Here is an 18,229-nt window from a genome sequence, read left to right as displayed (position 1 = left end):
TGCTGCTTCATGCGCACAACCTAAAGCACCACCATGAGCACAACGCTGTCGCGCACTAGGAAAAAAATCACAGTTTCGGTTTTAAGTACAGAAACTGAAAGTAATTAACTGTTAGGTTCAAGTTTAAATCAGAAAGTAGAAACTAATTATTGAAATGACCCTAAAAATTTTGGTTAGTGATCTGTTTGAAAGCAATCAGTAACAAGAAAACTTACATATTTAACTTAATTGTTTGTGCTCATGCCGAAACAAACTCATTAAATTAACTGCTGCTTATTTTTGTAGCCATTGATTTTTTATGACTTCAGTTTTAGTGATTTACAGACATTATTTATTTGGAGTACTAAAATTTTGTCGGTTTTGTTGGTATTTGCCGCCGAAGGCGCTGCGAGCGCTCAAGTACCTGTGTGGTAAGCGTCCGATCGTACGATGGTCAGCGGAGACTGCGGATGTTTTGGAATGGTGCGATTTCATATTCTGTGAAACGTTGCGCAAAATGCGAATTGCCTCAGGTTTTTTTTCCTAGGCCAGCCGCTTTTGTAGAGATGCATGCTTTCCGCACTCACAGTATTGAACTAGCTACCTTTGTATGTCTCTGTGATAACTGCTGCGTGGACCGCGTGCAGTGCAATGTCGAAGAGCGGACGACATGAACATTCGATTATTTATTGCACGTATTTGTACTTAAGGGAAACGGCACATTTGCTGCACATCTGCGAGAATGGAGGACCCCGAAATTCTCACGATAGAATGGGAGATGATGGACAAATCTCGATTCCTCATGTTCAGTATGATCAACTCGTTCACCTTGCGCTGTCTAGTGTACCCCTTGACGGTCATCAAAACGCGACTGCAAGTCCAAAAACCGGGAAAGCTTTATACCGGCACATTTGACGCCTGCTCAAAGATTCTGCGCTACGAAGGCTTCGGAGGTCTGTACAGGGGCTTTTGGATCAACACAATTCAAATGTTCTCCGGCATCGGCTACATCTTCACGTACGAAAAAGTACGAGACATGTTGTCTAGGCACGCCGACATTCATGATCGACGGCTGAAAGGCCTCATTGGCGGTGGTTGCAGCTCCCTTGTGAGTCAAACAATCATCACACCTTTCGACGTTGTTTCCCAGCACATGATGGTTTTGGGCCGGTCGAGCAAAAGCGGCGGCGTCGTCATGAACCCACTCAACATCAGCGTCGACCAGAAGAAGAAGCACCTCATCTTCGCGGCCATCGTGCGTGAGTTGTACCGGAGAGACGGCTTCAGCGGCTTTTATCGGGGCTACTTTGCGTCGCTGCTGGCCTACGTGCCAGGCAGCGCGCTGTGGTGGATGTTCTACCCGGTCTACTCCGATGGGCTCCGGCGCGTCCTGCCTGGCTGGACGCCTCAGATGTTTGTGCAGTGCATGGCCGGCCCCATGAGCGGTGTCACTGTCTGCTTCATCACCAACCCGATGGACGTGGTGCGCGCCCGCATCCAGGTGCAGCGTATGAACTCGGTCATGCAGACCTTTTGGCAGCTTTGGACGGAGGAACGCATGCGCATGTTCCAGATCGGTTTGTCGGCGCGAGTCATGCAGAGCTTGATCAGCTCGTTCCTGCTGGCCCTGGGCTACGAGACACTCAAGCGGTGGAGCGTACACGAAGAGTACAAGGACAAGATTCGGTGGTAGTTTTCGCGAGCGTGAAGAAATCTTGTTCATTTCCCACAGGGCTCCATATCGGGGATTTGCCTGCTCGTGATAGTGTTCTATTCCTGAGCTCTTAACTACCGTAGCACAGATTTATTTCCTGTATAAAAGATGATAGAAGGAAAAAAAAAAGGGGAGTCTATGTGGAGTGCTTTATTTGTTCACGTTGTGCCTCGCAGTGTAGTGCTGGCAAAAAGCATTAGGTGCTTTGGCTTATCAATGTATGTTTAATATTGATCCTAGCTCGCTGCTTAAGTTAGATGCTTACGAGAATTGTATGTTTATATATGTTTTATGTTATCCAAATACAAGGCCATTTTGTTTGCAAAGAATTGTTTTGTGCACATTCAAGATTTTATTTGTGCAGACTGTCATGCAGTTTCCACTTAGTTGAATTCAGCACAGTGCCACACATATGTGCAATAAACAAAAATTTATGAAATGCCATGAATTTATGTATCTTCATAGTCTAAAGCGTCATGAAGAGCATTTATATAGGTGTATTATAAGCAGTCTTGTCACCTTGTTCTGTGCTAGTCACTTTCAGCACTGCAGCCATGACAAAATCTCCTTGTGAGCAAACACCTCCATAAGCAGACGTAATGCTGATGGCGGTATTAGCCCACCCAAGCAGATTTTCATGTCACACTTTTTTTCATGCGGTAATTCTGCTAAGCAGCCCGAAGTTAGCATGATTTTAATCGGAATCTTTGACATGTTAATACGTGTTTCATGTTTAAAGAGCGTGAAATGGTCAGTGTTAAATATTTGCATTGTAGCTTTTAGTTAGTGCATTGATTAATTATGGGGCTGCTACGTCAATATAATGTTTATCCTTATTAGATGATGTAATGAATAAAGTAGGTGATTAACGTAAGCAGTAGCAAATAACTGATATGGGCAAGTATTTTATTCAGCTTCTATTAGTGTGGCTGTGCAATTTCGTCTGAAAGTGCTGCATGGCCATTAGCAAATTTGCAGGAACCATGCCTTATTAAAAATACTTAATGATAAGAAGAATAGAACTCTGAGCTCGAAGTATAAAATCGAAGTACATCAGTAGGGGGAAGTCTGATACTAAGAACGCAGCGAGAGAAGTTCCTTGTTGGCAATGTTGAGTATTATGTTGAAGTCCACATCTAAGAAGCTTCTCCAGAACCGACGCACTCTTCCCCACACTTTTGCTGGGAAGCACGGGCTTTCTATGCCATGAAATATTCGTGCCACTGCCCGGCCATTGAATGAGTGGTCTGTGTGTTGCATCACAAGGCTTCGAATCTCTTGCCGAAGGCTGCCCAGATATTGCTCCTGTTGAAAAATAAAAAGAAGATGAGTTCACTTAAGACTTGCTTTAATGAAGGTATTGGCTTTTAACGTACCAGCAGTGTGATACTTTGGCCGTAGTACTGCAATGTAATATGCAGCACTTGTTACATATTGCTTGTTATCTCATAGTCTGCTCATTATCTATGGCGGCACCAAAATGCAGTGCCCCCACAAAGAAAAAAAATTGATGTTTTCTTAAGCTGTACTTTTAGTTGCCTTATGATTACAACATACTAGCTTAAGAGTTGCAAACTGCACTAGATTCAACTGATTAGGCCCTTTAGCTGGTTAGTGTCAATGCCCGACCATACTAATGGCTTCAGCATGAAGTGTGGTGCTGTAGAACTACTTTTCTGCACTAAACCACATCTAATTCCACATCCATCAAAAGTGCTCAGTACTGTTAAACAGCTACGTTTTGTCTTTGCTAGCCCCCACGCGTCTTGATAAGAAAACTACTTGCTAGGTATGCTTACAACTATTACAGAGTTTAGTAGTTATGAGTGCGTAATTTCCTAAGACTGTATACGTGCAAATTTAAATTTGCTAATAAAAATAGCAACAACAACAGCATTACAGAAACTTCTTGCCGCCATTATTCTTGTGGCTGTAAGTGCCACAAACCTTGTCTATTTTCTTTTGGCGCTGCAATGAACAAAACTCATGTGATATGCTGTCATGTATGACAGCCAAAACCCAGTCAATATAAGTGCTCATGGTGGCATATGAAGACATCCAGCAAGACCAGTGCAGAGGTATTGGCACTACTTACAGTTGGCATGGGGTCTTCATCATCTTTGTCTTGAAGGTCTGGTTTTTCTTCAAAATAGTCTTGAATAAGCTTTTTAAGTGCATTGCTTCTTTCTGTGCTGGCATTCTCGCCTGCACATTCTGCACATTCTTGGCAAGATACGCTATTGGACAAAAGAGGACCATCTTATTGCCAATGTAGACAGGTTGATGAAGATAAAGTCGTATATATATTTATATATATCTCTTTGTTGTGTCTTTTGCGTGTCCTAACAGCAACTGCAGCGTTTTTTCTATCTCATCTGATTTCACTGAAGCTTTCACAGTATGTTTTCTGCAGTGTTCTTGTCCTTTGTGCCAAGTTTTGCAGCGGGACAGGGCTTTGTTGCAGGGGAAATTTTAAAATTTCCCATTTTGTGGTCTCAATCAGGGAGATTTCCAAGGGCTCCCTTGCGTGTATGATGTCACTGGACGCACGAGTGTCGATATTTGCTATGTGTTTGCTGAAGGACAAAACTAGCTTTTGGCCATTTCAGACAAATATTGACCCAAGCTCTCACTTACAGTCGCCAGCTTAGTCAAAGTGTACATGATAGCTTTTGTGACAGTATCCGCAGCGTGATAGGACGATTTGTCGTGATTTTATCGGTAGGCTGAAACGCAGTTTCAGGTTCAGTTTCCTGGTTTTTTTATTTTTAAAAAACACTTCTACTTGATATTGTAATAAACGTTTTTTCTTTTTTGTACCGGAGTGAGGGGACTCTAAGGAATTTGATGTGATTATCAACTCAAAATGCTCAAAAAACCCCCATAGTTGGCCTTAAGTGTCTGATTTGAAATGAAGTAACATAAACTGAAGGGACTCAATATTATCAGTTAAATTCAGACCATACATAATAAATTTTCCTAGCATGATGGTTCAGATTCAAATGACCCAAGAGTCGACACACCAGAAGTTAAAAGTTAAATGCCCAAAGCTAACACGAGCAAAATTTCTATTATTCCATGCGCAAAAATTTTGTTGCTGAATGAAATGAATGACTTCCTTGTGCTGACTTTCAGTGAAAAAGAAAGGAAGAGCAAAGTTCTATTCATATGGACCCATGCAGCACTCTTAGTATCAGCTGAAATATTACAGCACCGAGCACCAATAGCGTTTTACCTTAAATGACCAGCTGATAGGATTTTGCGTTTAGTGATTTGTAACGGACAGCAGATAGTATTTTAAAATGGTCTTTCCTACTATGCTCCATGTATGTACAGCAGCCAGGCTGCACCATATGCTCGGCTTTCAAACTGTACTGACAGGTCTGTTTAGTCTCAAAACAAGGGGGTGCTGATTTGGGAGAGTACGCAGTTGTCCCAAGAGAGTGAGGAAGCATGCACAATAAACGTTGTGTGTGCATTCTTCCTTCTTTTTTTCTGCGCATCGGCTCATCCCGTGTTGCACTTTTAAGCCAGGACAATGCTGTAAAAAATATTCCTGCACTTTTGACACTAGTGATGGATGAGAGCTCTAATAGTCAGACATGGCTGATTGCTTTATACCTTTAGTAAAAAACAATTCTGAGGGAATCTTAGAGCTGTTATGACTTAATTCAAAAGATAAGAGCTAGCACAACCTTATGAAAAAGAGCAATATTCCAGCAAAGAGTTCTTGACTAATGCTTCACAATTACAGCGTAGTATCGCTCAGCTACTGTTTCTAGCAGTATACTGTTAGTTATTTAACTTCTGTGTTATGTTTGGTGCATTTGTCCTAGTCAGTGTGCATGTTAATGTTGACGGTGAAGCAGCTTTGAAACACTGAAAAGAGTTCTGAAAAACACTGTCAAAATCTGGTAGTCGTGAGCTGGAATAGGACTGCAAGTTATGCTACCTTTGAAAGGCCTCGTGGACTTTTCTTAGACGGGCAAGGTCCATCTTCTCCTGCTTTTGCACTCTCTCATTCAGGTAGTCGAGCAACTCATCACAGTCTTCTTCAGTCAGGCTTGCCGAGACATTCAGGTGAAAGGCAAGGTTAGAAAACTCCACAATCACTCCAGTCTTGCGTGAATGTCCTGTTGCTATGTGTACACGAAGGACGGGACAAAGAAACACTTAGCACATGCCACGGCACGACACTACCTGTTGTTTTTAACCACCCACCATGAAGCATGGAGTTGTCCCATTCCAGCCTCTTCAAATCGCTTTTGACCAGCTTGGAGTCCCAGCCCATACGTGCAGCCACATCGACAACGGCAAACGACAGTGAATTGGTGCACTCCTCTTCATTGTTTTTTTTCTGCAGTGCCATGGCAGCTGCTACAACTGCGTTCTGAAATTGAATGGTATTTACTCTGTTGCAAAGTAAACTATGATGAAATGGCACTTCTAAGCTGTCTCTCACGGCTATTGCACAGCAGATGCAAATGTATTCTACGGATCACAGCAACAGCATTGACAGGGTGTCTAGCAACCTACTCATTACAAATTCCGACTTTTTTATGTTCTCCCTGATTATTTCAGTCTAAATTCCCTGACCACGGTAGATGCAGGAAAACATAGCATCCGCTGACAATGGACAGTATACCATGGTATAATCACAGCAAAAAATTATTTACTGAATCTGCAAAAACTGCACTGAAAACAGACTTGCTTTTCCTGTGGACTGATTTCTTCCTGAAAGAAGACCAGCGTCAGATTGAGACTTATAAAGCGATCGTTGTGTCCCCTTTTCTAGCTCTTTATTACGGGTGGCTACCCTTTTCCTTATTCTTCCAAGCATCTGATGTTTCCACTAAGTGTGTGTGAATGCCAAATTTTTCATTTTGAAGCAGATAAGAGTAACAAAAATTCACATCAAATTTAACTGAATATATTCGCAAGTAGTTCAAATATCAAAACAGATAGTTGAAAAAACTGCAAGAAAAACGTGTTTCCACAAAATGCAGCGATGAAAAGAAACAGATATTGAACACAAATACCGTATAGTATCGTGTACAGGCCATGCACGTGTATGGGCCATACCCTGTTTTGGACTAGATAATGGAGAAAAAAAATTTCATACGTTTTTGTTTTAATTCGTGTATGGGCCGCACCTTCAAAATTCACACCCAAATTTAAAAAAAACGAAGTGCGGCTCTTACATGAGTTCATGCGGTACTTTACTCCTCCTCCTCATTATTTATCATATCCTAATGCCTGTCAGGCATCGCATAATGAATGGAATAAACCATGTAGAAAGGGTGCAATTCAAGCAAAACGTAACTGTAATTGTGCTAAGGGGAAAAAGTTAAGACAGTTTGGCTTTGTAAGCTGCCAAACGATTTCTGCAAGTGGAAATGCTCTTCTTGTCACAGTTCAGACACAGAAAAAGCGTATTTCTTGTTAGTAGGTCAAGTGAGGTCAACTTGAGAGACATGATGTGGCACACTGCTGAGAAACATAAGATGATGCACAAAATCAGTGAAAAGCAACAACTTCAGCTACAATGCTAGTGAGGCCTTTAAGCAAGACAACCCCTTCTATGCTCCCTTGTGACACCTAAAGGCATAGCTCCAACTGTAGAACGACGCCCCAAATGCAGCGTTCTTGACGGGACATGGCCCACTAAACCCTTGCATATCGGTTTTACCACACTGCAATCCCTGACCGTAACAGGCGCACACATGCTGTCGCATTTGAATTAGGAATCAGCACGACCATTTTGGCAGCAGTTTTCCTGCTCAGCACACCGAAAGTGCCGAATGATCGGAGCTCTTAGATTTGTGAGTTAGTTAAAATTACACTCACATGTTTTCGGGCTGTTTTGAAGGTTCACAAGAGTGGCAGTCTTATGTGATGGGATTACGTGCACCTTCACAACAGAAACAGACAGCTCCGCCTTGAGAAACTTCTGGGAGATTATCTAAACGACACACTCTGTGTGGTGCTTCACACACTACTCATTGTAGTGCCAGAGATTATTAAAGGCTTTCAACAAGGAACCCTTGATGAAGAGGGGCTGACAAAGGTTGGTTGGTTTATCACCAGTGAAAAGCAGTTTTCCTGCCTTTCAACTGAAGGCACCCTTCACTTATCTGGCTACCCTTTCGACAGCAGCAATGTCGCAGGAGAAGCACAAGGTGATTTTCACAAAAAGTAAGCTTTTTTTTTTTTATCTTAACATTACAGCTCGAACCACAGAGCAAATAGCCTATCTTTGTTTCAGTTTTTACATGGCCTATGAGACTGACTCCGCCCGAGAGCAAGCTTTCCAGATCAATTTTGATGCCGCGCAACTGTTGGCAACTGTTGCAGCAACTTCTTATTCTTTCCTCTCTCTCACTGGTACACTAATACTTTTGAATAGCAATATCACTGTGACATACAGAATCATCTGCTGAACACAAAAGGCAGTGTGGGTAATGCAGTTCTAGATCTGCTGTTTGACTTGTCTTTGTTCCTGGCTGCATACCAAGCGTAAGTTTCAAAACAGCACAAGAAACATTCTGCACTTCGATATGCACCATACTAAGGTTGCTTTATGACCGTGGAAAGCGGCAGCGCGAAGCAACAAGGATGAAAGAGAGACACGAGAACACAGGACAAGCGCTGTATTCTCATGCCTCTCTTTCGTCCTAGTTGCTTCGCGCTGCCGCTTTCCACGATGATTCACCAACTAGCCTGCACCAAGATATTAATTGTTGTTTTATTACACCTAGCTGTACACAGATGTATTAGTTAATAATGGAAGCTAGGAATGAAATCATTTGCTTGCAAAAGCTTTTTAAAAGCCCACAAAAGAAATGTAATCAAGGTTAGCATTTATGAACCAGTAGCACCAGGCACTTTTGATGCCGCAAAAAACTGAACCCTTCCCCTGTGCCATTTGGTCAAGGAATAAGCTCCGTAGCTAAATAGCTGTTGATCTCAACGTATGCTCCAAATGGGAAAAAGATAGAACCCATACTGTATGCGCTCATCAAGACAGAGTAATGTACTTTAAAGATTCGCTGCGGTTGCAGGATATGATCGCATGAAGCTCTTGTAGAGTAGAGGAAGAAAGAAAAAAAATGCAAAACAGATCATTACTTAACTTGCATGCACATAATTTTTTAATCTCATTAGGTGAGTACATTCAGGCATCTTTGCTAATGCTAACTTTACATACTTGTATGGCATGTTCCCACAAAGACAAGCTGCTAACTAGTGTTGAGCTATTTGTTCAAAATGACAATGCTTGGACATGCAGATGTTGCATATATCCTGAAAGAAGCTTAAGGCAAAGGATCACTATGTAAGGCTGGAACTCTAGAAGCCTCACTGTGAAGTCTTGCTGTGCATGGGGAAGTCCACTAGGTATTCTTAATAGTGATATTGCCTCATTAAAAAAAGAGCTGTATGCCAACCACACATATGCTCTTTTAACTGGATTACCCTAAGAGCAGTGGCAGTGCACATGATTTGTCACAGCACTAACTGAAAAACTGCCTGTGAACTTACACATGGAGGCATGTGTGACCCTTCCCAATCATTCTGCAAGGCAAATGATACGCTGAACACACTTTGCTTCACCTGCTTTTTTGAACTTTCAAGAGAGGTCACCACTACCTTGCTGCATGGCTGCATGTATGCTTGGTGTTAGTGAAGATGCTCTTAAGCTCTGTACAGAAGTGCATGAGACTTAGTCCAAACCTTCGTGTCCAAAGGGAGCCCTGCTAGCCAAAGTTGAATTATGGTCAAAGCAACCATGGTTGAAAAGAAGCATTAACGAAGCTTTAAGTTCATACACTTTTCACTACAGACACTGAGTCACATGCCTTTCAGCACAGTGCCTGGAGCAACTGGAGGTCGTACACCTGGTGCCTGGGGACACCACTTTGCCGATTAAACCCATGTTCATGTTCCATCACACTTTAATTGGGAGCTCTGCTAAGTTGCTCACAGCTGAAGTATGTTTCAATTACAAGTGGAGTAAAGTGAATTTTCATTACAGCTTTATGTTTAAAAAACTAGCTGTTTACGACAATATGCAACAGATTATTTGGCAGTGTACCACAGCTTTAATTTGTTTATAAAACGCAGAAATAAAGAAAACTGGCTACACCACTAGCATTCACACAAACTACTAGTGAGGTGTAAAAACAGATAGCAACATTTGCATCACAGTGGCCTAAGTAAAAATGAGAGTAGGGATAGTTGGTGCTTGTTGAATAGCTCAGACATGGTGGCTTGTGTGAAGAAAACACAGGATGAGCAAAACAGAGTTGTCAGGGAACGCATCACTAGAGTTTTTTTAGGAGTCATTATGAAAATGTGGAAGAACAGGGCCAGACGTACTAGAAAGGAGCATAAGTGAAGAAGAAGCTAGTGCTGTGCCCCATGGAAACCCCTTTTTACTCATCCTTTGTGTTCTTTCTGTATGTTATCATGCCTGCTTATATTAAGTATAACGGCCTAACCAGCAGCGCATGATATCAGCTAAGCCAACATGACCACGCAAAGTAAAATAAGCACTAGACGGTTGTACATGAAGTTCAATTAGCACGCTATTTCGCTCGATTAACAAGCTCTATGTTTGTGGTCTCCAGTCTTGACCCATTAACTGTTCTGCAGTGCCTCAGTGGTAGCGCAATAATCAAATACCACAATGACCACCAAGCTGAGCCAAAGAGACGTCTTCTATCACAGTAAGCACCACCTGAAATATGCCTCCAAGGCTTTTATAACACCACAGGCAGCACCGCCAGTCACACTGAGAGTGCAGGAGACACAAATGGCTTCAATGAATGCACTTTTCTTATGCAAAAGTGCATCTAAGCATGCATAAAATAGCATGCATATTGGTCTAGAAAACCTGAATGTCATTTCCAATAAACAAATGAACAACATATGAAATCATCTTTAATATCATTAAGGTGTCTTGAAACACCTTTGCACATGGCAAGTAAACCCTCTCAGTCTTAGATAATATGCTGTTGAACATCTCAGCCAACTACAACTGCTGCACATACAGCAGAGACCTACTACAATCTTTCTCTAAAGGACGTTTTCCATCTCCTAAACTTTCAAATTTCTTTTTCTTTCATCCTGCCATGACCATCATGTCCAGTACTGTTAGGTGAATGAATTCATTCTGCACCACTAATGGCAGGTGCCAATGGGAAACGAGCAGCAGAGAAAGCAGGCAGTACAAGACTGGTCAGTCATGTGCCTATGCTGGTGCACGAGAAAGAAAACACAGGCACAATCAGTGGGCAGAGCATTATGAGTGCCTTGCAGTCCTGACGATGATATATTGTCACCAGATCACTTTCACTTTCACACACACACTTCCTCTTCTTCTTGAGAGGCGCTTGCGTCTGCACGAGCGCTGGCGTCAATATTACCTCCAGCACAGCAGAAATGGTGACAGGGGTGGGAAGAGCCTTGCCAGCATTAAGGAGCAATTTTTGATCCCTTATAAATGTAATGATACAGACTATCACTTGTAAATCGTAGAATTTAGATGATTCCACAAAGGTGTGGCCCTTCATAATGCACATACTTTTCAACTTTGATGAAATGTGCTTTGAAACTTTTTAATACTGTTTCCCGTGTGCACTACTAATATGCTCTCACTGCTTTTGTGGTTTCCTGCTTTTATCAACTGCTACTTTTATTTAACTTCTTGTTGCCCTGCTCTATAATCTTAACTTGACTACTGCTTTTTTGTCTGCTGTGCAGTTATTGGCAAGACAGACAACAATATATTTAATGGCATTGTCCTATGAAAGTAGCTTTAATTAGAAAGTCTAACCGCATTAAAGAAAATATCTAAATGCTGGAAAAGAAGTTGCTTTATTCTTTGCATGCTCCTGGCAGTACATAATGCTAAAGCAGTACAACATAGCGGATGCTTGCACATATCAATAGAGACTGCAGCTGCCCACTCCACCCTTCAAGGCGCTTTGCATACAGTGCACACAGTACACAGTGAACTCACAGCTTGTTCTGAGAAAGTGCTGCACCTAGCAGTGATTTCTTTGTTTCAGGAGAACTTAGCATATTCATGTCGCAAATAGGTTATTTTTTCAAGCCATATAGCAAGAACAGTAAATAATATTTCACAAAACAGTGAACTAGGTAGCACATCATCCGCCATTTTTGTGCACACAGATTTTGCACCTGTTATAAAATCACTTTTCTTTTTTTTTTATTAAATTTCGAAATCAATGTCCACCTTTGAAACACATAATTATTCCACTATAACTGTCGTGTTTGCCAAAGAAATCCTGGCATTTCTATGTTTTCTCCAACCACAGTGACACTTTGTGAGAAATTTTGCACATCACTGTAAAAAGTTACCCGCTAGGATATTGCGCTGGAAAACACATTGTCCTTCTTGAGGTCTGCATATACAATTTAGGCAGAAAAATATTAGTTTTTGACAGACACAAAAAATGCCGTACTGGCTACAGCCAGTAACCAGTGCTGCCAAACATGGAGAGTTCAAATGGGGTACATGTGGTTCAGACTGCTTGCAGTGCTTTTTCTTTGCTGCTAGGAAATATGACATTCAGATGAACAATACATTTTTCAGAACTGAACTAAACTGCACCTTTAATTATGCAAAACTTTAAAACTGAATGTTTATGTACACTGCCAACACTAACACTACCACTAACATATCAGAACATATCTTCATTACTAAACCAAGTATTTGTATGAAAGAACCACCAGTAATGGTGCATGATTGAGAATGTTAGCCCCATCCCTATTGTGATGGGTATTCCCAGGAATATGAGAAATTCAGTGAGTAAATGCTTAGTTTACAAGAGAGAGAGAAAGAGAGGTTCTTTAATGAAAAATGGAGAATTTAGCCAGCGTCGAAACAGTGCTGAGATGCTACTCTGCGTTGAGGAAAGGTTTTGGGAAAGGAAGGCAGAAAGGAAAGGGTGCAAAAATAGTAATATAAAAAAAAGAAAAATAAATGAATAAAATAATAAGGTGATGTGGTCACATAATTGGGTAAAAGTACAACAAAGCAGGATGCGGTAAAGTTTTAAAGTTAGCAAACAAATCTAATGTCGTGCAGGTGGGCTGACAAAAGTTAAGTGCATGGCAAATACATAGCAAGGGGTGCGCGAAATGGTTTGAAAGTTTTAATGAAGCTATGAACTTGCTTGTGTGCCTTTGCATTGAACAGGGTAAGATATAGAAATGCAAAATAGGTCACACTCATCACTAGACTGTATTTGTCAAATGGCTCACCTTCGATGCGACAGATCTTAGCTGCTGTGGCCCACCATAGCACTTGATAGTGCAAGTTGCATACACCCTGTTCAGCAACTGTACCACTTTGCGGGGATGGAACTCCAGAAAGCATAACAGTGTGAGGATATCTTTAAGGCAAGAGGAAAAAAAAAAAAAACAGGAGCAATGGCACACTAGCACACACACAGTTGTTTAAGATTTCCAAAAGAAGAAGTCTTACTCTCTTCTTTCAAGTCTAACTCTTCTACAGCAGCCTCTATTGGAATAGCAATTTCATATGTGGGCCTCATGTCGAATCCAGTGCTCTAAACAAAGGGTATAAGTTTTCAAAATAAAAGCACAGCTTTACGTGACCAAATAAAAATCTTTGTACATACAGTGTTGTCCTCAGCTTTTTTGCATTTCGTGAGCGGTGCAAGAACTTTCTTTAGGAGCTTTCTAATGACATGCCGATCCACCGAGTTAGCATATATGTGGCGTTTCAGTTCATTCTGATCTTTCTTCTGAAATAGGAAAAAGTATCCCAATGTCAGGCATGCTACACATACTGCTCTCTCTGTTCACATACGGTCCTGCTATCAGCCAATTTTGGACATCTATCACGGCAGCTGGACAGGTACAAGTTCTCGTCTCACTCCAAGCAAGCTGCAAGATTCTAAAGGGCAGTACACTGCACCTTTTACTCTTCTACCGATTTATCAACAGTGTCATCTCTTAGGAAAGCGACCCCAAATGTACTGCAGTTGGAGTCTATAGGACAAGTAGTAGGAAGTGGCAAACAATAAAAATAGCTGACGGTTAGGACTCTTACCAGATTACCTTCAAGGTACCTACTATGACACTTTGTCTCTTTGAAACATCAATACTAACTAGGGTGAAGAGAGCTGTGCTTGCTGAGTTACTCCCAGTGCAATTGTGTACAACTAAACTTACTGTTACCAGTACTAAAGCTCAAGCAATTAAGTCATTAAGAGTTAATACTGCAGGAAACATCAATATTATAGGATCCATACCTGATTTCATGCATAAAAACGTGCGTAGTTTAGAGCTTTCCATGTAACTTCATGATTACATTAGGATTTCATAGATTATCCGCGCTTTCACCCATTTTAAAATTTTTCTTTCCAGAGGTGTGCTCACTAAGCAACATCCAAGAACATTCATGACTAATATTACACCAGGAACACCAACCTCAGGCTCTAAAAACAAGTGGCAATGTGAAGTCAGACCATCTCTTCCAGCACGCCCGGTCTCCTGGACATAGTTCTCAAAGCTCTTTGGCATGTTGTAATGAATGACAGCTCTAATGTCAGCTTTGTCGATTCCCATGCCGAATGCGACAGTCGCTACGACTACACGGAGTTTGCCTGCAAATAAACATGTATTTACCATTAATTTAGTGTCATGCCATATTTTGCAGTGGTGTCTGGAGCCTTACCAGTCATAAACTTTTTCTGCACTGAGCGCCGTCTGAATGGCGTCATTCCTGCATGGTAGGCTTCTGCGTCCCATGCTAGGCAGGATCGTCTGCTTTTAGCTGTGGAAAAAAGAAAAGCATAAAGCGAGGCTTTAAAAAATAGTGAGCAGCACACAGTGACACAATAGTAAGGATGCTACGGAACATTTTTATTTTTTTACCCTTGCAAGTATCCTCTTGGTCAACTTCCTTTGCAATATGTTGTAAACTAGTTCGAATTAATGAAGCCAGCCGCTCTGTCTCCTCCCTTCGTGTGCAGTAAACTATGATGCTTTCACAGCTTCCAAACCTTGTTCCCTTTAGAAGCTCAATAAGAGCCTGCATGGAGGTTGAAGAAAAAAGTAATGGCATAGTGTTAGAGCGAACCAATCTTCACACTAGACCACGAAAGACTTCTGTGAAGGTCAAGCATAAGTAGAAAAACAGAATAATGTTTGCCATTAAATAGATGTAGATGTAGGTGTGGATGAATTTAAGTGAACCAGAAGGACATTTCTAAACATTAAGCACAAGTAAACTGAGGACAAAAAAAAAAGAAATGGCAGCATTACCACGTACACAGACACCAAATTTTGCAACTTTTGAAGTATTGCAGATATTTTTATTTTTCATAATTTTTTAAAGCATTCAGCAATACCAAGTTAATTTGGTGATTAGTAACTTAATGTCAGCTTCCTCCTTTTTATGATGCATGAAAAAAAAGTAAGTCAACAGTTTGCATGCACTGTTAACTCTTTTCAAGATACTGTAGCCTAAGCGTGTCACATTTGGCAACATGCTGAGGAACAGCTAAAAGAAAGCTTTTTAGTATAGCACACACACATTCTCATCATCATAAAAGCAAACATGGACTTTACATTCACGGTATTTTGTGCATAAATTTAGCACAATCACTTGAGGGGTAGAGACACCAAATTTTTCATAAAGTACTTTCGCTTTTGAATGATGTGCAAGACATTAGTAAACATGAATCACCACGTAACATTCCCCTGACTTCTAATTGAATTTATTCTTACATGCAGTTTTGTTTTCAGTTTCAGCAGACAAGAGATAGCTGCGACGCCACAAGTGAGCACCAGATCACGTGAGGCATACAAAAATGAAATATAATAGCTCATCGTTCACTTGCTGCCAATCCGGCTTTTGGAGCAGTTTAGTGTACGAGCTTGAATGAATTAAAACGACAAAGAAGCAGTTATACCACAGTTTTTGTATGCTTCACGTGATCTCTTGCTCACTTATGTCGTCACAATCATCGTCTGGTAACTGAAACTGAAACTACAGAGGAAAAAAATTAAATTACAAATTATTTATTGAGCGATGACATATTACATGGGGTAATCCATGTGTGCTAATTCATGTGTGCATCCATGTGTGCATCATTCCACAGAAAAAGCACACCTAAAAAAATTTCAAGTCTCTACTCCTTTATGCATGCAAAGCGGGGTGTGCAACTATTTCTGGGCTTTCTTTGCTCCTGCATAAACATGTGGTTAATAAGTCAACCCTTTTCATATCGGTAAACGATACATCAAAACAATCTTTAATCAGAGGCAGGCTTAGGCACTTCTTTTATGAGGAAACCATGCAAAGCCCCAATTTTCAAAGAAGAAAGGCTACTCGACCAAGTGAGAGAGAGAGAAAAACCCTGAAGAGGGCATGGAAGGAGAGGAGCATGGTGAAACTAGTTGATTGTGATGGCTGGAACTCTGCTACTACTGAGTATTCTAAAAAATTCTTTGCAGCCACATGTTCTAGAGACAATTCCTCACTACTGCTGGGGTATAATTATATATTCGGCCAGAAGGTGGTCAGAGGCCCTTTAAGCAATAAGAGCCTTACACAATCCATCATGGAATACCCTTGCTAAGCACTTATGTCTTTCTGAAACTCTGGCAAAGAAAAAGCTAAACAAAAGCCAGTCTGGGCATGTGCTGCAAAGGATACTGGCCACAAGAACAGAGACTTGATTAGATGCACTAGATTACTGAAAGCGCAATGATGCGCCAAACTCTTCTGACACTTAAATGTTCAATACTCACCTCATCACGGTACTGGTCTTCTGAAACTGATAAAATCAGGTTCTCTGGCACTGACGGTGCCCCAATGATACCCGCAGTGACGTCATCAATTTGCAAGTGCTCCGCTATGCTCAAACACGTGCTCGTAGTGGCAGTTGCTGTTAGTGCAAGGATGCAGTGAACCTTCAGCTGCATTGTCAGGACCTGTAGGAATGCTCACTGTTGGCATCTTGTTTTCTTTTCATTAAAAGTTTTGTAGAGCACATGTCATCAAGTTAGTAGACCAAACACTATACTTCGTTTCGTACATAGCAGTCAACGCTGCCACAGCTAGCGAGCCTGTTCGCACAGGGTAAGTCCGTGCCCAAACGGTAGTGTATCATACAACCAAAGTGAACACTGGCATATTTCCTTGCAACAAATCTTAAGCACCGTGACTAGTAACCTCCTGCACTTCATTTTACCACTTGTCACGTTTTCGTGCTGTGAATCATTGAGACTTCGAGAAATAAGAATGACATGTGGCAGTATGATATGCAGTTAGTAGGGCAAATCACTCTGACTTCACCTGCGCCTAAAAAGTAGTTCACACTCACTGAAAATTACAGCCACAGGGCCCTAACACTGACCACCTCACAGCTTCGGCCGTGATTCCCAATGCTAGTACTTCATTTTATACCATCATTTGTTGTGAAAGCACTCACTGAGGCTTCAAGAAGAACGAATGATACGAGCCAGAGTAATATGGTTTCGCAGGCACACTACTTTCACAGCCTCCACTGCGTTGACTGCTACGTATGAAACGAGTGTAGCGCAATGCACTGAGGAAAATATCCGCCCAAATGCGAAAACACAACTCCTGGATATTCTTCACTTCTCGCATTGGTGCTCTCACAATGGGGCAGTCCGACCATTTTTTCATTTGACACCGTTGACTCTCAAATCACTTACAATTTTGTGAGATATACTGCTGTCTGAAGCATTCACCACAAACTTCAATTCATGAGACTAACTAATCTCTGGCTATAAAAAATTGCCATTACTACAAAAAATTGCAAAAGCATGTAGCAAAGATCACCATCTGAACTCCAAAAAAAAACAGCACACAGTTACCAGTTTGAGACGCAAATGATCCAGTGTGAGGATCATTTAAGCCACAGCTGCGGTGGCCTAGTGGTTAAAAAAAATTGATCTTGAGTAAAGGACAGGTAAGGCATAGTAAATGTTTCACATCTCAGAGGCCACCACAACTGTGCGTGAAGGAAGAGTGGAAGAAGATAGAGAGGAAGGGGCACAGCAGTGGAGGGCTCCGGATTAATTCCGATCACCTGGGGTTCTCTAACATGCACTGACATTGCACAGCACACTGGCACTTTTTCCGTTTCACCTGCATCGAAACACAGCTGCCCCGGCCGGGATTGAATTTGGTGCTTCCAGCAAAGTACCATATTTTCCGGTGTATAAGACGTGGCTTTTTTTCAAAGATCTTGCTGGTGCGTCCTGCACAAGGGTGCGTCTTATACGCGAATTTTTCTTTTTTTTTAGCGAGTTCAGAAATTACTCAGGTTCAAGCTTTTCTCACTGAAAAAGTATCACTGTCAATAATGCGGTTGTAACACGGTTAATACTTGGTCAAATGTTTAGGGGAATCCCCCAAGGTGGAGTACCAGTGGTCCCGGGTTGAAACCTCGGACCAGGACGAATTTTTCTTTAACTGCGAGGTTTCTGAGAAAGCTGTATAGCTTT

The 18,229-nt window shown here is 41.5% G+C and overlaps 2 protein-coding genes across 3 annotated transcripts in view; one reads left to right on the top strand and one right to left on the bottom strand.

The window, feature by feature from the left end:
* The first annotated feature begins 386 nt into the window (after nt 1–386).
* LOC149350926 (solute carrier family 25 member 44) lies at nt 387–3,033 on the top strand. Its single transcript, XM_089580087.1, has one exon. It carries the CDS (start codon nt 722–724, stop codon nt 1,670–1,672), a length of 951 nt encoding a protein of 316 aa, XP_089436213.1. The 5' UTR covers nt 387–721; the 3' UTR covers nt 1,673–3,033.
* The window catches only part of RecQ4 (RecQ4 helicase), a 61,271-nt gene continuing 45,624 nt past the window's right edge, over nt 2,583–18,229 (bottom strand). The window contains exons 12-22 of one of the 2 annotated variants that reach the window (XM_089580085.1): nt 16,505–16,687; nt 14,624–14,780; nt 14,424–14,522; nt 14,177–14,352; nt 13,363–13,488; nt 13,206–13,290; nt 12,983–13,113; nt 5,915–6,083; nt 5,646–5,832; nt 3,789–3,930; nt 2,583–2,998 (exon numbers count right to left, since the gene is read on the bottom strand). In XM_089580085.1, coding sequence (XP_089436211.1) covers nt 2,768–2,998; nt 3,789–3,930; nt 5,646–5,832; nt 5,915–6,083; nt 12,983–13,113; nt 13,206–13,290; nt 13,363–13,488; nt 14,177–14,352; nt 14,424–14,522; nt 14,624–14,780; nt 16,505–16,687 — 1,686 coding nt within the window. In that variant the 3' untranslated portion in view covers nt 2,583–2,767. The remainder of the gene's footprint in view (nt 2,999–3,788; nt 3,931–5,645; nt 5,833–5,914; nt 6,084–12,982; nt 13,114–13,205; nt 13,291–13,362; nt 13,489–14,176; nt 14,353–14,423; nt 14,523–14,623; nt 14,781–16,504; nt 16,688–18,229) is intronic. The other variant, XM_089580086.1, reaches the window with a different exon arrangement.

Source organism: Amblyomma mixtum, chromosome 3 (genome assembly GCF_055824585.1).
Source record: "Amblyomma mixtum isolate Tamu chromosome 3, ASM5582458v1, whole genome shotgun sequence".
NCBI classification, from domain to species: Eukaryota; Metazoa; Arthropoda; class Arachnida; order Ixodida; family Ixodidae; genus Amblyomma; species Amblyomma mixtum.
This window is presented reverse-complemented; position numbering and strand designations above follow the sequence as displayed.